Source organism: Buteo buteo, chromosome 19, assembly GCF_964188355.1.
Source record: "Buteo buteo chromosome 19, bButBut1.hap1.1, whole genome shotgun sequence".
NCBI lineage: Eukaryota > Metazoa > Chordata > Aves > Accipitriformes > Accipitridae > Buteo > Buteo buteo.
The window spans coordinates 2,488,544-2,514,523 of NC_134189.1; the positions used below are offsets into that span (position 1 = coordinate 2,488,544).

Genomic DNA, 25,980 nt, shown 5'->3' on the forward strand with positions numbered 1-25,980 from the left:
CAGCTGCCTTGCCGAGGTCCCACCATACACAGGGACCAGCGAGGACACCAGCGGTTCCCACAGCCCGTGCGGGGCTCGGGACACCCCCGACGGGGCTGTGCAGCCTCTAAAAACTTTGCATTTGCTGCAGGCTCACACTGGCAATCGGCTCCTGATGATCAGTGGGCTGGCAGTAAATGGCTCCTCTCTGCCAGCTGGGGCTCTCCAGTGTCAGCTGCCTCGCTGTTTTAATTAGCTAGAAAGCAAGGAGTACGGTTCTTGGAGATGTCCAGGCTACGGAGTCTGCTGTAGCACCCAGTCTTTGCATCTCCGCCTGGAAAGTCAGCCTGTAGGGCTTTGCTGTGAGGGATATCTCCACGCACACGCTGGCTGTGGCAGCAGGGTGCGGGGCAGCAAACTGCCGTGGAAGGAGAACCACCTGCCCTGTTCAGGGCAAAGGTGTTCACTCTGAAACCTACTGCCGCCATGATGATCTGTAACTGTTTCCTAGCTTCAGTGTGGAAGTCTGGAGACTCCCACAACGTCACTGCTTTCGCTAAATACTTTCTGCCAAGCTTTCCCTCTTTCACTGCTCTTAGGGCATTACGGGTGAAGATCTGCTCCGTGTAAGAGTTACACACTCAGGAGCCACACAGCACTGAATAAATGCCATATGTAATTAAGGAAAAGGAGAGCTGTTGCAATCATGTAAAGTTTACTGTAAATATTGAGCTGGGATGGTGGAGGTCTAATGATTTGTGGCCAAGGCATCCCAGGCCTGGCTGCAGGACTCTGGATGAGATCACTGAAGGAGCTCTGTGGGGCTTGAGCTCAGTTTAACGGGTCGGAACGAGCAAGCTCATCTCTTTCGCTGCCAACAGAAAACCATCTCAGTGGGGATAAGTTGTGGACCTGATGATCCTGGCCTCTCCCAGAGGAGAGCAAAGCCCCTGAGATGTGATCAGAAAGCATAATGCTAACGGAGATTTCTCCCTCACCTCTCCCCATGGAGGTCCTTCCACAGGCTGGTCCCTTTCACTTCCTCAGGGCTTTCCTGGCCAGCAAGAACAGTCCCTTTTCCCCCTCCTGGTCTCTCAGGTGATCTGTCTTTGTCCCCTTTCTAGGGCTTCTTCCTCGTCTTGTACTACAGCATCACCAAAAGCTCCCAGGCCACAGGACCGAGGCTCAGGAGCTATGTCTGTGCTGGCAAAAAATGCAGGATCTGTCCTGCTTGCACTTGCAAGCCAGGTGGCATCACACAGCTTGTGTCCCCACGGCAAAGCTGTCTCGTCCCCGCAGAGTATGGCCTCAGGTGGCTGCGGTCACCTGTGGCACATAGACTTGGCACGCTGGGGAAGCCGAGTACCCCGCTTGGTCCCCCTCCCCTCTCCACTCATGTCATGACTACGTGACAAAACGGGAGCTGCGTGAAGCCAGCCACGTGCCTGGACCTGGCTCTGCCAGGCACCGTGGCAAATCACAGCGTGCAGCAATGCAAATCCCACCAGCTCCCTCCCTTACATGTGCGCTAGACTGATCAAAGACCTCGCTTGGCTGGTGTTTTTCTGGGCTTCTCCGGCAGCCTGATGATGCAGAAAAATGCTGGAGAAAGCTGCTGTAGGCTGGGGTCCAACACAGCCCAGTGATGCTCACCCCAGCTCCGGAGCAGCGGGACACTGCTGGGATGGGGGAAGGCTCCTGCCAAAACGTGGGTGCTCTGCCAGCACACTGCTTCCCACCTCCCTCATGCCCTTTTATCCTCCCTTCTGCTCTCTGCTTCTAGCCCCTCGTTTCACCCTGCCTTCTCATCGCTGCTTTCTGTCCCTGCGGATGGCTCCCACCCGGCCCCACACATTCTCATTTATATTGCCCCCCTCTGCCTGTCCTCTCGCCATCCCTCCTTTTCCCTCTCCTGCAACCTGTTGAACGCCAGCAGTGCTGGATCCCTCTTAAACCCCTCATTGTTTCTTCCATACACTTCTGCAGTGGCTGCAAAGTCAAATAAAATAAATGATGCCCTGCTAGTGAGTCAGAAGAAGCAGACTCTGCTCGCACAGTTCATACAGCCTCCACCACCTCCAGCCCAAACTGCAGAGCCCCACGCCAGGCAGAGATTGTATCCAGCACACAGCAAACATGGCAGGATAAGGAAATTACGAGGGTTTATTATGGTCAAGCAGGGGAGAAATTCCAGCACCTTCTGGTGAATCTCTTTTCTTGTCCCACCCCGCCATCCCCGCAGCACTCCCCATCCTTCCCACTGTCGGGCTGGGAGGACTCTTGGCCCTGCTGCGGGGTGTCATTGAGCTGCTACCGCAGCCAAAGGCTCCTCCGTGGCTCCTTGGGGCAGCAGGGACAGAGCAGGGGAAAGTTTTGCTCCCAGGTGGACATGGGTCCCACCACAATCCCCCAATGGTTGCTCTCTTGGAAGATGTCCCAACGCACTGAGTGGTGTTGGTCTCTCTCTCCTGGAAGCCTTCTCCATCAGGTAGAAAGGGGCACTGAGGAGACAGAAACTAAGTGCACATGGGTGTGATGGGCCTGTTTCCTTCTCCTTTGCCTCACCACAACCATCACTTGGCTCCACAGCTCATTTTGCAGCTTGGCTACTTTCTTCTGCTCTGGTGACAGCCATCAATTCACTCACAATCATCGTCATCATCACGTGGAAAAAAACTGTCTGACCAAGTCAGTAAACCACACACATGGGACTAATATCACTGAATAATGTCTGCTGAGAGAGCAACAGGTCCTTCAGCCCCAGAAGGAAGGGATGAAGCTCCGAGTAGCAAGCAAAGATCAAAGAGGAGGCAGCAATCCCTCAGGAATTTGCAAAAGGCAAACAGTAAGCAGAGGGGTGGAACAATGTGGTGGAAGGAGGAGTTACCGGGTTTGTTTAGGAAGAACTGAGGATGGCTGTCAGGAAATACTTCTGAACTGCAAGCAGTACTATGAATTGGGACAGTGTCCTGCAGAATCTGCTTGCAAGAGCTAAAGCCAGGTGGGACAGAACTCTAGGAAACATCCTCCAGCAAGTAATTCTCGTGGGACAGGGTGGAGAGAAGAGACTGGACAGAAGATCCTTTCCTTCTTGAACTTCAGAGAAGCCAGAGGGGCAGAGGGGAGGCACGCAGAGCTGTTGGCATACAAGCCTTTCCATTCTTCACCTGCTGTGGCATAAATCATTTAAGTATGACTAGTGACTGCTGTGGAGTTTGCATCACCGAGCTGTCAGCACAGATGGCTGACTTCCTCATAGCCGGTGTGGCAAAGGTCCTTCGATCTGGATGCAGGGGCTAGGGAAGGGGATGGAGGTGGACAAGGGCTGGCCCATGGGAAAAGAAGGGCATGTGGGCAGGGGACAGTGTTTCACCGCTTGGGGCTGCTAAGGAGAGAGGCTGCCAGCCACCCTATTCACACACAGGTCCCTGTGCACTCTCTCCACCCTTCCCACCTATGCTCTGGTGCACCCTTTACAGCCTGGATTTCCTACCAGGATGTTTTCATTTTGGTTGCCTCCCTCTTAGAGTTTCACGGTGCTGCCCAAAATTAGCAAGTTAGGCAGCTGGGAAACGGAAGCCTTAAAACCTGTTGCAGGAATGCCTCCCAGGTCACTTGGCAGCACGTTAAGATGTCCCTCCATTCTGCAGCTGTACGGGTGGATTGTGCCGTTCCTATATGAATGCTGTGGGCCAGTGAGTGAAGGTGAGTGGGGACAATGGGTTAACCATTGCCACAGGATCTTTCGGTGGCCCTTCTGCATCCATTACCCTCTGCCCCACATTATTCTGCCTGTTTGGGAATGGAGTGGCTACTCACTGGCTGGAAAACAGGTTTCTTCACTTTGTTCATCTGTAGTGAACAGTCAGAAACTCCCGAGTTCCTCTTGGAGGGGTCATGGCTAGGGGACGGCCAGCTGTTGCCAAACTTTCTTCCTCCAGCAGCTCCTTCTGAACAGAGACCATGGTGTCTTGTAGCTGGTGAGTCCATGCTCTGGCATGACCAGCACCTTCAGGGTCCCTCTTCCTGATGTTCTGCTCTGGGACCTGGGTCACCTCAGTGTTGCCTCCATAGAAACCTCCGGTGCTGTTGGTGAAAGCTTTGCCCACGTTGACCACGTGGACTTTCTTTCCAACTCTCTTCTTCTTCCTGGTCTTGTTCTGGAAGAAGAGGCAGGTGAAGACCTGCTTGAAACGCTTGCGGAAATGCTTGGAGATGAGGGCATAGACGATGGGGTTGAGGCAGGAGTTGGCGTACGAAAGGCAGTGGGAAGCCAAGCGGCAAGCGTAAGTGGCTCGGTTGAAGGGGAAGTGGCCAAACCAGAAGCACAGGATGACCAGATGGTGGGGCAACCAGCAGAGGCAGAACAAGATGGCCACAGCCACAATCATCTTGGTGACCTTACACTTGGCCTTCCGGGACTCTGAGATCCTTTCTATGGGGTCTACAGAAGTCCACAGGAACTTGATGGTCCTGGCATATGCCATGCTCACCACGAACACGGGCAGGACGTATCCGAAGACAAACGTGAGGATGTCCAGAATCTTTCGGCGCTGGTCCTCCCAGATGGGGACGCAGATGGGCACCCCGTGGTAATGGACAATCTGGTAGTAACTGAGGTAAGGCCCCGCAAAGAGCAGCGACAGTGACCAGATTCCTACAATGGCCACTCCTGCGTTTCGGGAGGTGCGGAGATCCCGGGACTTCAGTGGATAGCGAATGGCCAGGTACCTGGCGAGGAGGGGAAGAAGAAGGAGAGATCAAACACAACGTGGGTGAGATGAGGTATCTCTCCTGTCCTCTGGAGCTGCCATCTGTGCACCCCTTCCCATGCAGCCACCCGTCTCTTCCCCTCCCCACCTCCTGGTAGGGAGGGTTACGGTGAATTCACACAGAGATCAGGGTCATCCCAACAGCGGGTCTGAGATCTCCATCACCCACTCTGCTGTGCTGGGTCGGGAAGGGCAAGCAGTGTGCCTCTTGAACCAGGGAAGAGAAGGATGGGAGCAGGACCCAGAGGGCTCCCTGCTTCTCCTGTAGCGTGTTGCTGCCCTGGGACTTTTGCCGTTCTTGGTTTTGCATGATGGACACCAAACCTCAGCATGTGCCTGCACTCCTCCTTCTCAAGCGAGGGCTGGGTAACCAGGCCAAGAGCTTGGCTTGGTGCTGGGAGAGGGCACGGGGAGCTGGGGAGGCTGGCTCTGCCTCTGGGGACACCCTACCTGCTTCTTACAGGACACTCAACAGGGCAAGGACTGGCCTTTCTCCCACCCCTCAGCTCAAGGGTGGCAAACACGTTGTCCCCGAGCTGAGGGACTCAAAGGGAAGGGGACACTTACCTGTCAACAGAGACAGCGGCCAGGGTGAAGCTGCTGGCGTACATGGTGAGGTAGATCAGGAAATGCACAGCCTTGCAGGCAAAGGCCCCAAAGAGCCATCCATCCAGGGTGTAAATGGTGGCCTGGAAGGGGACGCAGCAGACGATGAAGCACAGGTCGGCCATGGCCAGGTTGAGGATGAAGAGGTTGGTGGTGTTGTACTTGACTTGGCCATTCCGCAGCAGCACGGCCAGCACCAGCCCATTCCCCACAGTACCCAGGAGGAAGATGAGGGAGAAGATGACGGGCACAATAATCCCTGCCGCTCGTAGCTCTGGGCTGTCGGAAGAGGCGTTCCATCCCCCTGGCATCTCTCCATCTGACCGCGGGGTCCTGCGCAGGGAGAAGGGGAGACACGGCCCCTGTGCACGGCCATAGGCACGTGGGTGCTGGTCAGTGTTGACCACAGTGGCTACCAGAGCTCTGGCCCTAAGGGGCCTGATCCCAGCCTTTGTTTGACACCCACGTTTCTCCTAGAGATACCAATCCCAACCAGCCGGCTAAGTGGTGACATCAAGATCCTCGTGACATCGCTGGCAAGAATGCTGTTGGGATCAGTCAGCCCACCTCTGCCCGGCTGAAGCCCCTTTCTCCTGCTCACATTCACACCCCCACCACAGCATCTCCTGTGCTCCCAGCCCCCTGAAGGACCCCCTGCCCTGCCGCCTGGCCTCCACTACATTCCTCCTACCATCCCAAAGCTCTTGGGATTGCTTGCTTTGGCAAGTCTAAATCTCGCCTGGTGCTCGACAGCGCTCGGCCACGGGGAAAGGGGCTCCCGTGGGGCTGTAAGTGGTCCCGGCACACTCCCCCCAGGGCTGTGCCACCTCCGGCAGCAGGGACCTGATGGTCCCCGCAGCAGCAGCACCCCACCACGCTCCCGCCCCGAGGGAGCTCCTTAAGCTGGGACCACCACCACCGAGGAGCTGGCTGCTCCTTGCTCCCTGTGCAGTAGTTATGCTCCACAGAGGAGAGCCAACCTGATGCTGAGAGGTGGCCATCGGCTGGATGGAGGCAGCTAGGAGAGGATGTGGGGGGGGGCAAGACCTCGCAGCCACCTGAAACACACCGCCACGATCATTACAAAGGAGCAATTACCGTATAATTACTGCAGCTCGAGGTATTGTGATTTGCCGCAAAAACTTCCTCCAGCCCTGAGCAACACCGCGCTCAGACGGGGAGCGCCAACAGCCTATTTCCTAACGAGCCTTCCCCGTGTTGTGCCGTCATTAGAACAAATTGTCCTTTGCTGAGCAGCAACCAAGAGGGAAAGACACCATTATCTAGCAACTGTTGACATGCAATTAACTGTTTTTTTGGGTCATGCAAGCTCCTTCATCCCATGCCCCCCCATCCCTCAGCTCACACCACTTCTCCTTCCCAGCAGCCTCTCTGTGTCAAACCAAAAGGTGATCCCTGCTTTTCTGGCTCTGCTGTCCCCTCTACCCTACTGGTAACTATCTGGCTCCTCCACCCGGCCCCGTGGGATCTTCTTGGTCGAGCAGAGGACCCCGATCTTCCTCTGGGCATGCACCTCGCGGGTAGACTACGGGGCATCTCTGGGCACCAGCGTGTCCCTGCTCAGGCCACCTCTCAGCTTGGGAAGCCGGCACTCACCTCTGCGAGGAAGGGCTTGCAGCTTCACCGCTTACTCCGGGGAGACCTCCAGTCCAGCCCAGGCAGCGGTGGCAAGGAGGACACGGGCCACCGAAGAGTTTGTCCGGCCAGCGCCGTCACCCCTGCCCCTGCCCGCTGCCAGCTCTGCTCTCTCCTCTCCTGGCTCCTACACGATCTGTCTCCTTCTGGAGCTCCTCTCCTCTCTCTCTGTCTCCCCCTTTTCCCTCCCTCTGCTCTTGCTGCTGATCCATTGATCTCTGGTTGGGTGTTTTTTTTTTTTCCCCTCTCCCTGAGGTTGGGTTTGGAGTTAACTCCTCTCTGCCCAGCTTTCCCGCAGGCTCAGCCGTTCCCTGCTCCAGTGAGGAGGGGACAGTGAGAGAAAAAGCCCACTGCTCTCCGGTGGGAGAGGGAGGATGGAGGGGGGCAGGGTCCCACGGACCCCGGCAGGTCTCGCAGGCACCCCTCGACGCTGCGTCTTCAGGACGTGTTGCCCAACACCTCCGGGGAACGTGAATATCCCACCACGGTGAGCCTGGCCCCTGCCCTGTCCTCGGGATACGGCTCTAAGCCCTCTGGAGCATGAGCAATTAATGGCTCCTACTAGGTGTTATTAATTAATTGTTAGCAGCGCGGCACAGAGCCATAGAGTGTCTCCCACAGTGTCTGACCCCAGGGAAGGAGAGGAAAGCAGGTTTTGGTTTCCATCCAGCCCAGGTCCGCCCTCCACCAGCATTGCCGGGGCACCGCAGCGTGGGGAGGGAGGACAAGCCGTCCAGGGAGGCCATCTCCAGAGGTTCAGCTCCATCACATCTGCCCGGGACACCTCGTGTGCTGACTGATGTACCGAAAGGCGACAGTGACCCAGGCAGCCCTCCAGCCCGGCTTGGCGATCCTTTCCCGGCGAGACCCAAAGGCCACCAGCTTCCCTTCGCTGGGAAGGTGCTGGATACCTTTTCCAATGATGGAGCGGGATGTGGAGGAGGAGGAGGAGGAGGCACCGGCCCCTTCCCCTCCACAGCAGCCCCCATGCCCCTCGCCGGTGGCACCTCTCGGCATGGCGGGAGGGACGATGCGGCCTCTCCTCCCCGCCTGCCTGCCCCTCCGATGGGAGGGAGCGAGGTGTCCCCGCCGCCATCTCGTTATCAGCCGCCACGACCGGGGAAAAGGGGAAGGCCGTGCCTCGGGAACGTGGCGATAACCCGGGGCAGCGGGGGGGGATGCGTCGGAGCGCAAGCCCCGCAGCCCGGCACAGCCCGCCGCGATGCCGCTCGCCACGGAGGGACCGCACCGCCGCTGCCTCCTCCTCCTCCTCTTCCTCCTCCTCTGCCTGCTCCCGCCACTGGTCGCCTTGGGTCCACCTCCGGAGGAATCCCGGGATCCGCCGCTGCCGCCGTCCGGCACCGCCGACCCCGCCGCCCGCCTGCTACGCGGCCGCCCTTCGGCCCCGGCGCGGCCCTACAGCCTCTCGCTCTCCCCCGAGGACTACCGCTACTCCCCCAAACCCCGGCACTTGAAGCCCGGCCGGTTGCGCCGGCTGCTGGGCTCGGCTTTTGACCGCTTCTGGATGGCGACCGAAGAACCCCGGGCTCTCAACGGCAGCGTCCCGGAGGAGAACCTGGAGTCCCTAAGCCGGGATTTGGCGGAGGGTGCCGGACGCTACCGACGCGAGCTGTGGCGGGAATTGGAGGGGCTGGAGCTGCCCACCCTCTTGCCCCCCGCCTCGGGGTTGCCCCCCGAATTACTGGGGACCCTGGCCCGCCGCCTGCAGCGGTGGCTGGTGGAACGGGCCGCCTGCCGCCTCACCTCCGCCTGGGTCGACCTGGGACCGGTCTTCTGGCCCCGCTGGGTCCGCCACACCGCCTGCGAGACCGGACCCCCCGGATGCTCCTGGCCCCCCGGCATGACCTGCCGCCCCGCGCAGCTCACCCACATCAAGCTTCTAGCCTGGCACTGCTGGGTCCCCCGGCCCCCCGGACCCCCGCACTGCGCCTGGCGGCAGATCCCTTACCCCGTCGTGGCCGCCTGCAAGTGCTCCTGCCGCTGAGGTGGGGGGGGGGGGGGATGCGGAGGGGACCCCCCCGCTCCCAGTGCCTCTTCTTGGAGCCAAATGGCCTGAAAAGGCGAGCGGTCACCTGGACTCACCCTTGGAGCTGGGGGGGATAACCCCCCAAACGGAGAAATAAACCTCCAGAAGGGAAGCGGGGATCAGCTGCCGTCATTGCTGTTTCTTGCCGAAGCCCCCCCGGGGTTGGGGAGGCATTAACGCCGGCGGAGGCCCTTGTGTAGCGTTTATCTCCAGCAAAGGATGCAGGATGGGAAAATCGTGGCCCCCGACAGCAGGTCCAGACCCCATTTCCATCAGCCCCACCGGGCTCGGTCCAAACTGGGACATCCCTGGCTGCCTGGGCAGGGCTGCGGGCAGGGGGGGCGAGGGATGCCGGCGGGGAAGGGGTAGAGGGAGGTGGGTCACAGCTCAGGGTGGAAACGGTGGTGTGGAGAGGGGCTGGAAAGCATCAGCGGGATGGGGGGGCAGGTTTGGGACAGCCCGGTGAGGGTGGAAGGAGTTGGGGGGGTGGGCAGGGACCCAGGGCTGGAAGCATCTGTAAGGGTGGGGGGTATGGAAATGGGATGGGATGGGACAGACCCCTACTTCGAGGCACAGGGGGTGAGATATGGGGATCCCACATCTATCCCACATGGTGTAGAGGGTGACGGCTCAAGACCCAGGGGAAAGCCTGGCAGAGCAGCGTACGGGGTCTGGGGTGGGTCAGCGAGCCTGGAGTGGGACCTGCATCCTCGAAAAGCGGCGTCTGCCTCTATGTTCCACCCGGCAAAATGTCCTCTGCTTTCTAGGCTAAAAGCTGCAAAGAGGCTGGGAGGCCTTGAAGAAAGAAAGAGCTGGAGGCTTTGCCTGGGTATGCAACGTTAACACTCGATGCACGCTGCATTATGCATTTCCAGCATGCCATCGCCTGACCCTCCTGCCTTCCCCAGGCTCCAGCGCTCCCCGTGCCGCCGCGCAAACTGCCGTCTGCGGCACAGCTCGGCCTTGAAGCAGGCGGAGAGGCAGCCGGAGCGCGGAGGGTCGGCTGCCGAGGGATCTGAGAGAGCCGGAGGGGAGAGGGAAGTCAGGGCACCTGGAGAGGAGAGGAGGAGGAGGAGGAGGAGGAGAAGAGGGGAGCCCACGTTTGCATGCAAGAACAAGTGCGTGCATCGCAGGGGAGGGAGGCTGCTGCCGCTCTTGCTCGCAGATGACATCCGTACGGCTCTTCTCCCATTGAGGGGGGGACTTGAAAGCTGGAGCAGGGTTAAACTGCTTGGGTTGGCTGCCCTGAGCGGAGCAGAGCCGTCAGGAGGGCTGCCTGCAGAAACCCAGGGGAGAAGGGGAGTCCTGGGCTGGGGACCAGCCGGAGGCAGGGAGGGAGTGTTGGGGGAAGCACGGTACGGGTGTGCGAATAGGGGCGAGCAAAGGGGTGCACATGCATCGGGCTCGAAGCAGCGGTGATTCGGTTTAGGGACTCAACCCCCCTGTCCCAGAGCCCAGCTAGCTGAAACCTCGTCTTTTCCAGGTTGCAAAAGGGGCCTGGGCGCAACCCCCTGCCATTTCCCCATTCCGTTCCCCGTTCTCAAAATACTGCCTGTGATAAGGGCGAAGGGTTCGCCGCACTGTGAGGGCCTGGTGCCGCACAGAGGGAACTCCATATCATACTTTATCAGCAGGCTGAGCTCAGGGCCCTGCGGAGACGGAAAATTAAATAAATTCGGCACACAGTTACACTACCAGGTGCTCTAACAAGGTCCGGCGGCAGCCCTATGGAAGACGCGTTTCTCCGCTGCCCTCTGCATCCCGTAAAGCCCTGCAACCCTGGATTAACTTCTGTATTCGTCTGCAGTTGCTCTGGTTCAGGTCAGACACGTTATCGCCCTGCAGCTCGCTCCCTGACTGCCTAACAGCAGGTAGCGTTTTCGGAGCAGGTCTTTGCTGAAGTGACCCAGTGCTCCGGCACCCAAGCACAGCACACCCTCATTTCGGCTGGAGTCTGTCCCAGGCGGGCAGCTGGTATTCAGTTCAGCACGTGGGCAGACGGCAGGCTGCATGTGATTTCTCATCTGGAGCAAAACTAATGTAAACAAAGCAATCCGGAGAGATGCCCAGGACCCACTTGCTCCCGCTTGAGTGCTAAATCACTATCCCAGCATGGCTTGGAGGAACAAATCCAGAGATCCCAGCCTGCCGTGTGTCCTCTGCTGTGCAAAAATTGCAGCTGATGGAGGAAAATTGCAGGTTTCTGGCACCTGCTCTGCCCTCCAACCCCAGTCCCAGGCAGCCGCAGGCGCTCTCACCGTGCTGTTGGCCTCTGCCCCCTCAGCTTGCCCGCTGCCCGATGGCCTCTCTGGGGAGAGATGCAGCTCCCAGGGCAGGTTTGGGAGCACCACAGCGACAGGCAAAGCCTTAGAACCGGTCCTGAGGACCAAGCAAGCCTCACACCTAACACCCGAGAGTGAGAAGGGGAGAAAGGAGCACCACAGCTTTGGCTGGCCCACGTCCTCTTTCCCAAAGCAGCTGCCGGTGGTTCGGGTTGCCAAGGGCTTGGGAAACCTCCCTGCCTCGGTGGGGAATTACCCAGGGGGGCAGATCTGCCGGGGTGACGCTGCTGGACCCGCAGGAGAGCGCGGAGGGAGCAAGCGACCTTGGGCATACCAGCAACGCTACGTTTCCATCAGTAGGAGACAGCAGAAGCTGCAGCACTTCAGCACCCGGACTGAGGCTTCAGGGAAGACACAGCAGAGTGTCGGGTCACAGCGAGGGAGGATGAGGATGGGCTGCAGCTCCTGGATGAGAAAACAAGAGCCGGACAAATATCCGCTGCACTGCAGGATACCTTTAATGACGCAAAAGCTGGTTGCCAGCGCCGCTGCCAGCGTGCTGGAACGGCCACAGCTTCCCGCAGGCTGCGATGCCTTGAGGACCGGTCCTGCTTCCAGCAGCGTGCTGCTCAAGCCGTTTCCCCCGGGCACAGGCATGGGTAGGGATGGTGCCGGAGGAGGTGTTCGCTGGCCCCTCAAGGCAGCGCTCCGTGTTTCCGTCCCACCTCGGTGAAGGCTTCCACGCAGCGGTCGATGTCCTCGTCGCTGTGAACGGCCGAGATCTGGACCCGGATCCGAGCCTTTCCCTTGGGGACCACGGGGTAGCTGAAGCCAATGACATAAATGCCTGGGGAGGAAACGCACGAAGAGTCAGAGCTGGCTGGGAGGGAGGCTGAGGTGGTAGTGGGTGATAGAAAAGCTTTTGGATCCTCCCTCCCAAGAACCATTTTCAGGCTTCAGGGTTTTCAAGTGGCTTCTGCTCCCAAGCATGGAAATGAGGGTTAGGGCCAGGGATGGGGATGGACTCCAGCATGGCAGGACAAGAGGGCTGAGGTAACCCCCCCAAAAGAGAAAGGAGGTGAAGCCAGCAACGTCTGGGGGGACCACGAGGACATTCGCAGCTGGAGGGCAGAGAAATAACAAATTTCATGCAGGAACATCCTCTGGAGGAAGGACGGTGGTGGTGCCACCACTGGCTGTCCCTTCCCTCGAGGCACGTGTCTGCATCCAGAGCTCCCTCCCCGGTTCACCTCTGTTCAGCATGTCCTCAGCCATCACTGCAGCCAGCCGAGCGTCCCCGAGCATGACGGGACAGATGGGGTGGTCCTTCCCCGAGATGGTGAAGCCGGCTGCCGTCATCTTGCTTCTGAACCTGGTGAAGAGAACACAGAGGATGAGTAAAACCTCGTCACCCCTGTCCTTGGGGACTGCTGCCTCGCTTGCCCCCGGGCACCCTGGCCACCGAGGGCTGGGTGTAGTTCTGGTCCACTTGCACCTCCTGTGCAGGGAAGGGATCTCTCTTTTTGGAGCGACCTTCTGCCATTTCCCGCTCCATGGGACTGCAGCTGCTTGAGGGGCAGACGTGTCCCAGCACGCAGAGCATCCAGATGTGACCCATCTGCCCGCACATCTGTCTGACACACACAGGCACATCCCGCACTCTTCCCTGGAGCACCCCCCAGCCATGACTTGCAAATTGCCTTGACGGCTATCACCGGGGACAGGGGGGACGGAGCACAAATAAACACATGTGGATAACTCATTCCTAACGAACCTCTCCCCCTGTTCTCCCCCCAATACGGCCCCCTCACCGCTGGGTCTTGGCAGCCATGGACTGTGCAATGGCATTGCTCTCCATGAGGAGGTCGAGGGCCTTGGACGCGCAGCCCACCACGGCGGGAGGCAGGCTGTTGGAGAAGAGGTACGGGCGGGAGCGCTGGCGGAGCAAATCGATGAGGGGTTTGGGGCCAGTTGTGTACCCACCTGCAGATGGAGGAAAGAGTAATGGACAAGGCACCCCAGGGAGATCTCGTCAGAGCGGGGCCCCTCGATAAAGCCAACCTGTCACCTACAGCAGGAGTTTCAGTACAAACCAGGCCTAAAAAAATCACAGCTGATGCCTTTTACCAAGAGTTTGCACCTTGACCCCAAAGGCAAACGCATGGGAAAGACGACAGTGGAAGGAGCACACGGCAGGAGCTCCCTCGACCCTGCAGCAGGGTCCCAAACTGAGCCTCATGCCACCAGCAGAAGAGGACAACATGCATTTCTTGCTCTATCATTAGGCAGAGGAAGGAAACATCAGAGCAATGCTGTAGAGCTCTTTAGGGCATGGAGGGCCTTGGACAGGAAAACGCCTTCACCTGCAGCTCCTCCAAGAGCTTTTCCCAGGGTGGAGTTGATGATGGTGACTTTGTCCATCACTCCCAGGAGCTCATCGGTACCCCTGTAGAAAAAGGAATGCCACGTTATCAGCTGTGCCAGCATGCACCAGGGAAGCTGCTCTACACCTGATGCCTTAAGGGAAACAAAGTGCCACCCACCAGGTCTCTGGTGTCCCCTTTCTCGTAAAGAAAGAATACCAACACCCCCCTGTTGTAGTTCAACCCAAGTGTTGACCTCCCCTTCTCCTGCAGAAAGGCTAAGCTGGGATCCCCCGAGGTAAGAGCATGGGTTCTTCATCCCTTACAGATGGCAGAACGCTCAAACTCCCCACAGAAGTTTAATAGTCCAAACTATTAAACAGAAGTTTAATAGTCCAAACAGAGCGCTAGCCACCGATGTCGGTCTTGCGCACGCCTCTGACACACACCACACCATTAGCGTACACCAGGGAAAAGCAGTTGCCTGGCTCGAGTAGCCGATGTCCTCTGAGGTGGGCTCTGCACATCACCGATGTGCTGCCCTAAGAGCACACCAGGCCTAAAGCACCCGTGTCAAGGTCTACGCTAGTGGAACCAACCAGATGTGGCAAACGTACTCGGCAGCTTTGCATCCTCCGGCCCAAAAAGGCAGGATGGGGCACGGCCACCCAGCTTCTCCGTTGGCTCTCTTGAAACAGTGTTGTAGACAACAGCACCAAGTTCACGCTGAAACTAGCATAACTCATGAAGCACTCAGTAACCATTCTCTCCTCCTCAAGCCACTGCACACTTACACACCTCAGAGCAGGCAAACAGTTGTTTTTGCAGCTGCTGGGACCACAGAACCCCCTGGGACAGAGTGACAAGGTCTACCTCAACCCATAGGATGGCTACCATGCCCCAAGGAAGGCAGGGGGCTTAGTTCCCACTTCTCACCCACTTCACAGCTTGGTGTGGACTTGCCAGCTTCCCACATGGGATCCGTCTAGAGAGGAGAGAGCTGGAAGGGAGCTCTTCACAGAGCGACTTTTGGCTTTTTCAGAGATGGCTTTCTCCTCTTGTCATCTCCTGCACTATCCCTCCATCTGAGGAGGGACCCATTGCTCGTTCCTACAGGTGTTGCCTCACACGGGTCTCTACCTTCCAGTAAAAGCAGGAAGGACCACGCACCGGAGCGCTTGGCACTCATGTGCCTGAACGAAACAAGCACGTGAAGTGTCTGTTCTCGGCAAACACCTGCAGCAAGTGCACTGCTTAGCACCTGGAGGATCCCCAGGGGATGGAGGAAAAAGCTGCGCCGAGGGAATTACCGAACTGTGCAAGCTACCTCCACAGAACCCCCAAGACCTAAGTATTCAAAAGCGATAGCTGAGAGGAGAATTTGGCAATCAGGAAGCCCAGCTGCTTGCCAGGAGAGGCAGATGAGGCGGTCACGCACCATCCCTCACGCAGAGAGTAGTGGCTGTCGCGTTGGGATGGGTCAGTGCTAAAGTATCTGCCTTCGATCCCCTCAGGTGCCCCAAAAGGGAGATATCATCGGGAGGGCAGGGCTGAGGCAGAGGTGGGGTGCGAAGCCTTCAAGAAACGGTGGTTCCAGAAGCCCCCCCACAAAAACGCATCGGCCATCACCACCTTTGGCCTTGCCTCAGAGGTAATTGGGGTCGGTGGGGGGGAGAAACAGGGGTAAACCAGCCCCTTACCGGCCACTGGGTCCCAGGAAGCCTGTGGCATGGCATTCGTCAATGAAGACCAGGGCATCGTACTTCTGGGCCAGCTGGCAGATCTCCCGCAGGGGTGCGATGTCACCATCCATGGAGAAGGCACCGTCGGTGGCCACCAGCCGCAGACGATGTTTCTGTAGGAGGGAAAGTGGCATCCCCAGGGGTGAGGATGTCACCCTGAGGAGAGGGGCTGGCGAAGGAGACCGGGACACAGTCCAGCTCCCGTAGGGAGTGGATATATCTAACCGAGACGGGGCGTTTGCATTGCAACCAGCTGCTTCCCCACCTTGCCTATCCATGCCTACCTGTGCCTATCAGCAAAAACGATGCCTATTGCACGGGAAAAGGCAGAGCTCACCCTTCGGGGCTGGTTACTGAGCAGGGAGCACAGCTGAGGGAGCACCCTCGCGTTGGGGTGGGAGCAGACCTCCGTACCTGCGCGTCCTGCAGCTTGGCCTCCAGGTCCTGCATGTCCATGTGTTTGTAGCGGTACTTGTTAGCCTTGCACAGGCGGATCCCATCGATGATGGAGGCATGGTTCAGCTCATCCGACAGCACCGCATCCTCCGGGGTCAGCAGGGCCTGGCCACACCAAACAGAAAGGATCTTCCTTCGCTCTGGGGTGCCGACTCACCGAGATCTTCCAGCATCTCTCGGTGCAGAGGACAAGGCTGCATTTGATTGCAGCTGCCACGTCTCTCCTGGCACCACTAAACTTTCCACTTTCCTTCCCAGCCAAATTATCGCCCAATTTCCTTAGGCCAGGCTCTTGCCTGTGGCTTCTGAGCTCAAAACCTCCCTCTCCTTCCCTAGTAAGCCTGGGGGATCACCCCTTCCCCCTGTCTACGCTTCAAGGGGGAGTACAGACCTCCCAGGAAATGGGTGCCCTCCCAAAAAGCTGGAGCTGGCCAGGGAAGGGGGAGGTGAGGGCTGATGAAACAGCTCCACACGGCTCCCCCGGTCCAGGGGCACCCAGTCAGGGTTCTCCACCACCAGTCACTGCCATCTTCTCTGCGGCGCAGAGCTCACATCAGAGATTCTGGAAGGCACGGCGGGCACATCGCCATCACCCCCCCTCCTTCACGCACAACACAAGCAAAGCCCTACGAACCTCAAAGATACCAGCATTGGCATCAAAGCAGCTGGCGTAAAGAATGGCATCTTCCCGCTGATGGAAACGTGCGATCTTCTCCTCCAGGTCCTTGTGTATGCTCTAAAGAGAAGAGAGGAGCGAGTATCACTAGTGAGGCAGCACAAGTTCTCACTTGCCTGCTGCTGTTAGATGCTGACTGCAAGGGGAGGAAGCAGCCGGGTTTTATCCAGAAAAGGTGTGTGTGCGTGGGAAAAGTTAATTGTGTTCAGAAAGTCTTTGCAAACGCGGCCCTAAAATGCCGTTATGGGTTTGGACGCCAAAAGCGCAGCAGGGACACTCCAAGCTCCCCACCCACAGGGGAGCAGCTCGGAGTTTTCTTTGCACTTAACCAGCTGGGGCTCTGAAAGGGCTCCAGCGGGGATAAACCGGAGTGGTTTGACAGAGCCGTTTCAAGGCAGGCTCGTTGTAATTTTGACCCTTAAAGGGGAGGGAAATGACATTTGCTTTGTGAATCCAGAGCGGCATTTCATTTCTTTTCCCTCTCCAGGGTGGTAATGGTTTTAGCTGGCCTATTTCCAGAGCTTTGGCCAGCAGGAATTCTGCAGGCTTTTTTTTTTTTTTTTTTTCCTGCCTGGCCACATGTACTTTAGGACCGTGCCCACATGCGAGTGCCAAGATGGGAGTGTGAAGCAAAACCCCCGAGAAAGGCTACCCCAGAGCAGGGGATGCTGCCCCGGTGCCCGGTACCTGGGTACCGCAGATGAAACGGACGGAGCTGAGCCCAGCACCGAATTTCTCGAGGGCCTCCACGGCAGCACGGATCACCTCGGGGTGGCTGGAGAGACCCAGGTAGTTATTGGCGCAAAAATTGAGGATCCCTGCGGGAGGAAAGAGAGCAGCACAGACCTCGTACCGGGAGATAAAGCCCAAACCCGCTCCCCACCGTCCCGTACCCACCGGTTCCACCGCCCTCCAAACGGAGATGAGGGCCTTGACGGGAAGAGATAATCCGCTCGCTTTTCCAAGTCCCGGCACCTCGGATGTCCTCTAATTCCTTCTCCAAACGTCGGCGGAACTCAACCACCGCCGCCGTTCCCGAAACGAACCGGGAATTCCCGGCGCCGCCGCTCCGCAACACCCGCGCCACCGCTCCGCGCCACATCCCTGGCCCCGCCCCTCCCCGCCGGCGCGGGGGCGTGTCCCCGGCGGCCAATGGCCGCCGGGGACACGCCCCCGCGCCGGCGGGGAGGGGCGGGGCGCCGCTCTGGCTCCGCCCCCCGCCTGCAGCATGAATGGAGCCCTCGTTCGGGCCCCTGGGGTTGGTTTGGGGTTTTTGGCTGGGGGTAAGGCTCTGTCCCGGGGGGTTTAGACACCCCTAAACCCAGGTGATTTGGGATCCCTGGATGTGGGAGAAGCCCGTCCGTGGGGTTTAGGAATTGTAGCGGGCGAGGGCGGGGGTTGTGTGTTAGGGCCGAAGGGATTTTGGAGGAACGGGGCCAGCACGGACCTTGAGGATCGAGAAGGTGACCCTGCGTCGGGGATTTGGGGTCCTCGGCGGAGGTGGATCCTCGCATTCAGGTGGTTTACGGGCGCCCGCCGCAGGGCTCTTAATCCCAGGGTTGTGGGTTCGTGGGCGCCAAAAAGGACTGTGGTGGGTTGACCCTGGCTGGGCGCCAGGTGCCCACCGAAGCCGCTTTGTCGCTCCCCCTTCCTCGGCTGGACAGGGGGAAGAAAATGATAACAAAAGGCTCGTGGGTCAAGATAAGGACAGTTTAATAAAGTGAAAGCAAAGGTCGAGCGCAAAGGCAAAGAAAAACAAATGATGTTATTCTCTACTTCCCATCAGCAGGCGATGTCCAGCCACTTCCCGGGAAGCAGGGCTTCAATACGCGTAGTGGTTGCTCTGGAAGACAAAAATGCCCCCCTTCCATCTCCCTTTACTTAGCTTTTATATCTGAGCTGACGTCATATGGTATGGAATATCTGTTTGGTTAGTTTAGGTCAGCTGTCCTGGCTATGTCCCCTCCCAAGATCTTGCCCAGCCCCAGCCTGCCGTTGAGGGGGGGCAAAAATGTTGGAGAGACAGCCTTGGTGCTGTGCCAGCACTGCTCAGCAGTAGCCAAAACACTGGTGTGTTATCGACACCTTTCTAGCTACCGATGCGGAGCACAGCACTACGAGGGCTGCTATGGGGACAATTAACTCCATCCCAGCCAGACCCAATACAGGGGGTAATGAAACGAGTGCCTGCAGGATTTGGGTGCGTCCAGCTGAGGCGAGCAAGGATCCTTTGGTCTGAGAGGTTTAGGACTTAACCAGCTGAAGGAGGTGAGGTAGCTGAGCCCAAGGAATTTGAGCACCTTTGGCCGAAGGGGTTTGTGACCCACGGACCTGCCGGGTTTAGATGCAAAGAGCCCAGCTGGGTCAGGCGTCTCCATCCTCCACTATAGCTGACTGGGGGATCCAGAGTGGTTTAGACCCCTCATGTCCAGGAGGGTTAGGCACCAGGCTCTTGAAAGGGGTTTATGATCTTCAGCCTCGGTGGTCTGGGAGCCTTTGGTCCAAGGGTCTTAGGAACAAGAGCCCAAAGGGATGAGGTACCTCCAGGCCAAGGATTTCAGTACGCTGAACTACACAATTTGGGATCCTCGATGGCTAAAAGGCTGAGGCACCATCTGCCCATGAGATTTGGGGTCATCAGGCCAACGGATCTGGGAGCTACCATCAGGGCGGGTGAAGACCCAGGGCCCACGAGATTTAGGCACAGCAAGCCCAAGGGGACTGGGCGCCCACAGCCTCTGCGATTTCGGAGCTCCTGGCCCAGGTGGTTGGGGATCCTGACATCCAAGGAGTTTAGACGTCTCCAGCCAAGGGGCATTAGGCACCTCCTGCCTGAGGCTCAGACCCTGCAGAGCAGTAGGGCCGGCCCCCAGGCTCCTTGCCAGCCATCAGGACCGCCAAGCCCTGCCCGGGGAGGGGGTCTGGCAGGGGCCAGACAGGCCCTGGGGTCATGCCAGCTCTCGCTGGGCACACAGCCAGAGCCCCCGGGGGTGATAACGGGGCCGTACCCAGCCGTTCATAGCCACGTTTGTCCTTTCTCCCCAGGGATCGACCCCCTTCCCGCTTGCCGGACACCTCCAACTCCTTGAAAGCAAACGTGGACGGACCCCCTGGCCCCGTTCCACCTCCGTCCGTCCCATCCCTGCCCAGCACCCAGGGTGCTCCGCAGGCAGGGCAGCTCCATCGCCCCACCGGCCGGGTGGTTATCATCTCCAGCACCGGCCAGACCTCACACCCAGCAGCAGCCCGGCACACCTCGCCTCGGCCCCGTGGTTGGGAGCCAGGGGGGTGGAGGGGGGAGCGGGGAGCCCCTTTTGCTCCTCCTGGGAAGGCCGTGGCTCTTGCAGCCGTTACGTGCTGGCTTCCCCTCCAACACAAGGCAGAGTCTTTGCCCAGCCCCAGCAAACACCACCCCCCCCCCCCGGGAGCTGGGGCAGGATCAGGATTTGAAATCCTGCACGGCCCCAGCAGACACACGGAGTCACCGTCACGCCCGACACACAACAACACAGGCCAGTGTTAAAATCAAACAACAGACACAGGCAAGAAGTTTCTGAGACATTGAAATAAAAACCCAGACCAGTAACTCTTAAAAATGGGAACTCTCCATATCAAATAAGTTCCTTTTTTCTTTCATTAACTGCCTTGTTTTAGCTATTTCCAGACAGGAATCGATCAATTCTTTATAAAATGCAATAGAAAGGAGTAAAAATACAGGCAAAAAGCTATTTACAGAAACCAACGGGGAGAGTACCGAAATGCCTCTAGACTTCTCACTTCTTCTTGGGTGATTTCCGGGCGCTGGACTTGGCTTTGGGTTTCGACCGCTTTGCCTTCTTGGGCTTGGCCGCCTTCAGCGACTTGGCCTTAACAGTCTTTGGCTTCTTGGCTTTCTTCGGGCTGGACCTCGACTTCTTCCTGGCTTTCCTGGCAGCAGATTTGGGCTTCTTTGCCGGCGACTTGGCTTTCCTGGGTCTAGCCGCTTTCCGGGGCGACGTGGATTTCCTGGCCACCTTCTTCTTCTTCTTCCTGGCCGGGGACTTCTTCGCCTTGTCGGCCTTGGCCAGGCGGAAGGAACCGGAGGCGCCGACCCCTTTGGTCTGTTTGAGGACGCCGGCGGCGAGCAGGCGCCGAATGGCGAGCTTGATCTGGACATCGGCGTGCTGGCCCACCTTGTAGTGGCTCTTCACGTACTTCTGGATGGACTGGCGGGAGGACCCGCCGCGGCTCTTCTCGGCGCGGATGGCCGCCGTGATCATATCCGAATAGGTGGGGTGGGCCGCCGGCCGTCGTGCCACCCTGGCCCGCTTCGGTTTGACCACCAGCACCGGGGACAGGTTCTCCGTCATCCTTAACGCTTCGCCCCGCGACGCCCTGCTATCCCTTCGCGGTGGGGGAAGCCTGGTCTGCCCGGCCGGGGGACCCCCCCACCCTTGGGGAAGGAAGCGGTGGGTAAGAACCGCGGCGAAGCCGGTGCCGGTGCCGGTGCCGGTGCCGATGCCGCCTCTGCGGCAGCCCCCGCCGCAGCCAGCCTTTAAAGGCGGGGTGCGGACCGCGGGGACGACTTCCCCGCTCGCGCCACCCACCCCGCCACCGGTGTCCCCGTGTCCCCCCCCCGTCTCCGTTCCACCCCCCCGTCAGCCACAACCCGACCCGACTCGACCCGACCCGCCGGGCTGGGACAGGGAGGGACGCTGGGGATGAGGAGGGACACGGGGAGGAGCGCTTGGAGGGGACACCGGGGGGGTTCGCTGGGGGACAAGGAAGAGTATTTGGGGGGGAGAGTGGGTGGGGAGAAGGAGGGACACTGGGGGGGGACACTGGAGGACAAGGAAGAGTATTTGGGGGGGCACTGGGGGAAAAGGAGGGACACTGGGGGGTTCACTAGGGAACAAGGAAGAGTATTTGGGGGACAAGGAGGGACACTCAGGGGACACTGGGGGACAAGGAAGAGTATTTGGGGGGACAAGGAGGGACACTTGGAGGGGACACCGGGGGGGGTCACTGGGGGACAAGGAAGAGTATTTGGGGGCGACACTGGGGGACAAGGAAGAGTATTTGGGGGGGACAGTGGGTGGGGAGAAGGAGGGACACTGGGGGGGTCACTAGGGGTCAAGGAAGAGTATTTGGGGGGACACTGGGGGACAAGGAGGGACACTTGGAGGGGACACTGGGGGATGAGGAGGGACACTGGGGGGGTTGCTGGGGGACAAGGAAGAGTATTTGGGGGGGACGCTGCAGGACAAGGAGGGACACTGTGAGGGGATGGGGAGGAGCGTTTGGGGGGATACTGGGTAGGGACAAGGAAGGACACTGGAGGGGACAACAGCAGGACAAAGAAGGACCGCTTGGGTGGGGAGGAGAGACACTGCGAGGGGCATGGAGGAGACAAGGAGGGGCACTTGGGGGGGGACACTGGGAGGGGACATGGGGGGACACTAAGAATTGCTGGGGGAGACAGGGAGGGACATGGCAGGGACACTCAGCAACATCAAGGCAGATGGAGGGACAGTTAGGGGGATGCTGGGGGTCAGGGAGGGACATCTGGGGGGGCACAAGGAGTGGCACAGGGAGAAATGTCAGGGGACAAGGAGGGACACTAGAGGAGACACTGGGGGGGACACCAAGGAGAAGAGGGGGAGCACTGGGCTCAAAATAGGCTCAGCAGCAGTACCCCACAGCCCAGCGCCTCTGCCCCCCTCCTCTGCCCTCTTTGCTCCCCACTGGCTGCTCTGGGGACATCAGCTCAGCCCTCGCATGTGTGTGGTGGGGGTCACAAATAAGAGGCTGTCCCCTTTTCGGGAGGGGGGAACACACAACTCTTCGTGAGGGGACAGAGCAAGGACACATAACAGTGACAACCAGCCACCCTTTCCCAGCTGGGTGAGTGGTCGGCTGTTCCTGGGAGATTAAACGTAGCTGCTATCATCATCTGGCCCGTAGGATTTTGATGATCTTTTCCCCCTTATTTCTTAAAAACACATGGGCGCAGCCTCCTGGTGCCTACCGACACGATGTGCGGTGCTCAGAGGTGAACCCCGGCACCTCCAAACACCCCAGCGCTCCAGCAGGGCATTAAAATACACAGCGAGCATCTGTCTGTAACCTCGATGCGCCTTAGATGCCCAGGGGCATGACAACCACTGGCCAGGGACACACAGAAGTATACATAAAAATAGATATAGATATATAAAGACAAATAAATATAAGTATAGGAATAGAAAGAGTAGAAATAGAAAGAATGGAAATAGAAATGGTAGAAATAGTAGAAATAATATAAATTAGAAACAGAAATAAAAGGAAACAGACATTAAAAATAAAGAATAGAAGTAGAAATATTTGATGCCCCCTTCCTGACATACACACGTATTACGTGAGGGCGCGTCGTGTCCTGGGCCCAGGAGGAGGCACTCGGCCCCCTGATGCCTTCCCACGGGTGGAAGGGCTGCTGGGGGCATCCCCGTGTGCCTCCCTCCCTGGTGCCCTGCTTCATTCGGGAAGCAGGGAAGGTTTGCAGCACCTGCAAACTACTTGATTTTATTAAGAGCAAAGAGGTCCTAATTACGGAGAGGAATAGCCACCCTTCCACCTCCCCTGGGTTGTTTTTTTTTTTGCTTAAGACCTAACAAATACATGATTTTCCATCCCATATGGAGCATACGGGCAGCAAGCTCCGACCGCCTCTGTCTGACGCTTCGACCGGCCGAAGGACCTCTCATTTTTCCTAGCCAGGAATAAACCGCCGTCGCTGGCTGCCTGCACGTAGGCAACCCAGGTGCACGCAGATAACACCCCATCTGCTTTTATTTGCATCCAAGTTTTTAACCGTCAGAAGCGGCTCAGATGTATGCGGGGCTCGGAGGGTAGATGGTGGGGGGTGTAAAGATTGGCCCCGAGCCCCCGGGGTTGGTACGGCACCGCGGGCTGACTGCAGAGCCTCCAGCCTGAAAAACCAGGCAGCCGTTATCAGGGCAGCGCAGTGATGGGGAGGCAAGCAGAGGGGGAGGCAGGGAGGAAGGAGGGCAGATGCTTCACCTAACTTTAGCCAGCTGAAAATTAAAGGTCTAATCTCAACCGATCACCTGGGCAGCTCCTGCAGTCGACCAGGGTTGTTCAGCCTCCTCTGGCGGGTGCCGCTGCTGGCGGGCAAACACCCTCTCCTCTATACATGGCAGTTCTGACCCTTTCATCCAGACTAGCTCCCTAATTTTTAGCCAGTTAGAACAGGGGGAAAATCCCGTGCCCCCAAGCGACTCAGTGGAGGGAAGGTGTACGGGTGATCACAGCCCATCAGGCTGCTGCTGGTCTTGCACATGGGGGGGGATCCTGGTCAAGGTAACCCCTAAATGCCCCACTTGATATTGGAAAGTACCCCTTGAACCCAGCACTGCTACACCGATGCATCCTTAAGATGAGTTGGCCAGGATCGTGAGGAATTTTCCGGCCCCTGGCAGGATGCTAGGGCTGGAAATGGGATGCAGGTGCTGCAGGGCAATGCAAGCCCCGCTGCCTCTGGGAAGTGGGGTCCAGCACCCCACTGCAGGCAGCATGGGGCGGCTCATCCAGAAGGAAAAATTATTCCCATAGGCCACCCAGTCCCCTGTGCCCGGCTTGGGCTTGTGCCTGTATTTCTGGCCACAGGAACCTGCCACCATGCCCGGGCTGGGGTGGGTTACTCCCTGCACCCCCTTTTCTCCTCGAGGAGAGCTACCCAACCGCTCCAAGCCTCCTGTGCCTCCCGTTTCTGGCATTAGTCGGCAGAGGTGGGGAAGTCCCACTTCTCCAACAAACCCCAGAAGACAGAGCCTGGCAGAGGACTCCTCCCCGTAATCCCATTTATCTTCTCCTCCCTCCCCACACTGCATTCAACCAGACCCCAAGAGGATTTAACGCACTTCCAGCTGTGGATTTCGTCTTAAATGGTCAAACCGTGTCCATTGTGGATGTGCTATGGATCCACCGGGTATCAGCCCCTGCCTTGTAGGGGCAGGATGGCTGTTCATTGGCATCCGAATGCACCGGGGCACTTCTGGTGACTAATGCCAGCAACATATTATTTTACCCGGTTTCCATTTTCAAAAAGGCTCCAAATTCCCAGCAGCGGGATGTGGCCTCACTGGCACTCAGATCCAAGAGCTTCAGTGCTTTTTTAGTGGCCAAACAGGGAAATTAGCTGATTTTCCAGCCCTGCTCATCAGAGCTTCAGCCCTGGCGTGCAATACAGCGCGGTCAGCCCAGCACGGACGCTCAGTCCTGGCTGCTGCTAATAGCAGAGTGGGCTTTAACAATACCAGTAAATGGCAAAAAGGTATTGCCTCTGGCTGCTGGACCCATTACCAGTGTTTTAAAAGATTTATGAGCTGGTTTTTAAGGGCAAGCTACTTATGTGAGTTGGGGTGCTGGCTCTCATGAAACTGGGTTCTCCCCGTGCTCGAGGCTGGGACATTTCTCGCAGCCACAACCCAGCTGCGAGCAAGGGGATGGGGTACAGACATCGCTTTGGGGTGCTTTTTTTGGGCTTTGCGGGATGCGGCGGGGAGCTGGCCTCCCTCCAGCCATCATGCCTGTCACCCGTGGGCATTTTTGCCGCCTCCTCTTCCCACTGCTCTCCCCCCACCCAGCTCCCCTGCACCCAGGAGATAGCAATGCAGAGACGACAGGGCGGCCGTATCGCCCAGCCACAGGCGAGACGGGGGCCGCCTGATTAATGCCGTGCTGGTTTGGGAGGTGGCAGCTCCCCATCACCCCGGGATGACGGGATGCTCCTACCGAGCCGGTGGCTGATCTGCAGCTGCAGAGCCTCGAGGAGGGGCAGCTCAACAGCATGTCAGGCACCCACACATTTCACCCACGCTTACGCGACACGTTTATCGGGGTCAGCAGCCCCAGGTCAGGAAGGGGAAAAAAAAACCAAACCCAAAACAAACAACAAAACCACCACGCCAACAAACCAACCCAAACAAACACAAGATACCGAACCCCTTGGGGAAGGGGCTGGCAAGCCGCACGCACCAGCACTCTGCAGTTCACCCCTCGCTCACCCTCAGCTTGCCCCCAGTGCCCCACTTTTGGGAGTTTCCTCCCCCAGGAGCAGGTACAACCAGGCAGACTATTGTTTTTCCGAAAAACCACGCACGCACCCCCTCCAGCCCAAAACACCATGCCCTGAACCCTGCTTTTTTTTTCCTCCTTTCTTGATCCCTACCAATCTCCCGTGGCAAGACCAAGCCCTGCCTGCCTTCCCATCTCAACCCCCCAGCGTGCCGAATGCTCACCCCGTCCCAAACTCGATGGCAACAGCCATGTCCTTGCTGGGAAGCAGGGGGAAAAGCCTGGACCTCTGGACGGGAGGGTTTCTAGGCTGGAAGCATGAGGCCAAGCACCAGCGAGAGCAAGCCTTG

General features: G+C 58.4%; 4 protein-coding genes across 7 annotated transcripts; 1 reads left to right on the forward strand and 3 right to left on the reverse strand.

Moving 5' to 3' along the window:
• Window positions 1-2,201: 2,201 nt before the first annotated feature.
• GALR3 (galanin receptor 3) lies at window positions 2,202-8,206 on the reverse strand. 4 transcript variants are annotated; one of them, XM_075051244.1, is made up of 4 exons: window positions 6,975-8,206; window positions 5,575-5,690; window positions 5,319-5,440; window positions 2,202-4,710 (listed from the first exon to the last, which is right to left on the reverse strand). In XM_075051244.1, exons 2-4 carry the CDS (start codon window positions 5,674-5,676, stop codon window positions 3,828-3,830), a joined length of 1,107 nt encoding a protein of 368 aa, XP_074907345.1. In that variant the 5' UTR covers window positions 5,677-5,690; window positions 6,975-8,206; the 3' UTR covers window positions 2,202-3,827. The 4 variants fall into 4 exon arrangements, with proteins under 4 accessions (XP_074907345.1, XP_074907343.1, XP_074907342.1 ...); XM_075051242.1 differs by having other exon boundaries at window positions 5,319-5,690; window positions 6,975-8,205; XM_075051241.1 differs by having other exon boundaries at window positions 5,319-5,890; window positions 6,975-7,031.
• A 20-nt stretch (window positions 8,207-8,226) lies between these two features.
• LOC142041955 (noggin-like) lies at window positions 8,227-9,215 on the forward strand. Its single transcript, XM_075051245.1, has one exon. It carries the CDS (start codon window positions 8,236-8,238, stop codon window positions 9,016-9,018), a length of 783 nt encoding a protein of 260 aa, XP_074907346.1. The 5' UTR covers window positions 8,227-8,235; the 3' UTR covers window positions 9,019-9,215.
• A 2,627-nt stretch (window positions 9,216-11,842) lies between these two features.
• GCAT (glycine C-acetyltransferase) lies at window positions 11,843-17,698 on the reverse strand. The gene is made up of 9 exons (XM_075051668.1): window positions 17,477-17,698; window positions 17,267-17,397; window positions 16,538-16,639; window positions 15,862-16,008; window positions 15,406-15,560; window positions 13,706-13,788; window positions 13,154-13,325; window positions 12,593-12,714; window positions 11,843-12,189 (listed from the first exon to the last, which is right to left on the reverse strand). Exons 1-9 carry the CDS (start codon window positions 17,679-17,681, stop codon window positions 12,038-12,040), a joined length of 1,269 nt encoding a protein of 422 aa, XP_074907769.1. The 5' UTR covers window positions 17,682-17,698; the 3' UTR covers window positions 11,843-12,037.
• Window positions 17,699-18,275: 577 nt separating this feature from the next.
• Window positions 18,276-21,111, reverse strand: H1-0 (H1.0 linker histone). The gene has a single exon (XM_075051161.1). The coding sequence runs from the start codon at window positions 20,926-20,928 to the stop codon at window positions 20,353-20,355; it is 576 nt and encodes a 191-aa protein (XP_074907262.1). The 5' UTR covers window positions 20,929-21,111; the 3' UTR covers window positions 18,276-20,352.
• Between the last annotated feature and the right edge of the window lie 4,869 nt (window positions 21,112-25,980).

Coding starts and splice junctions, on each gene's coding strand:
- GALR3 (XM_075051242.1), bottom strand. CDS start 5,668: ATGCCAGGGGGATGGAACGCCTCTTCCGACAGCCCAGAGCTACGAGCG. Junction 4,711..5,318: donor GCCGCTGTCTCTGTTGACAG/GTAAGTGTCCCC, acceptor CCTCCTCGCCAG/GTACCTGGCCATTCGCTATC.
- LOC142041955 (XM_075051245.1), top strand. CDS start 8,236: ATGCCGCTCGCCACGGAGGGACCGCACCGCCGCTGCCTCCTCCTCCTC.
- GCAT (XM_075051668.1), bottom strand. CDS start 17,681: ATGTGGCGCGGAGCGGTGGCGCGGGTGTTGCGGAGCGGCGGCGCCGGG. Junction 15,561..15,861: donor CCAAGCTGCAGGACGCGCAG/GTACGGAGGTCT, acceptor TCCCTCCTACAG/AAACATCGTCTGCGGCTGGT. Junction 12,190..12,592: donor TGAGGACATGCTGAACAGAG/GTGAACCGGGGA, acceptor TTTCCTCCCCAG/GCATTTATGTCATTGGCTTC.
- H1-0 (XM_075051161.1), bottom strand. CDS start 20,928: ATGACGGAGAACCTGTCCCCGGTGCTGGTGGTCAAACCGAAGCGGGCC.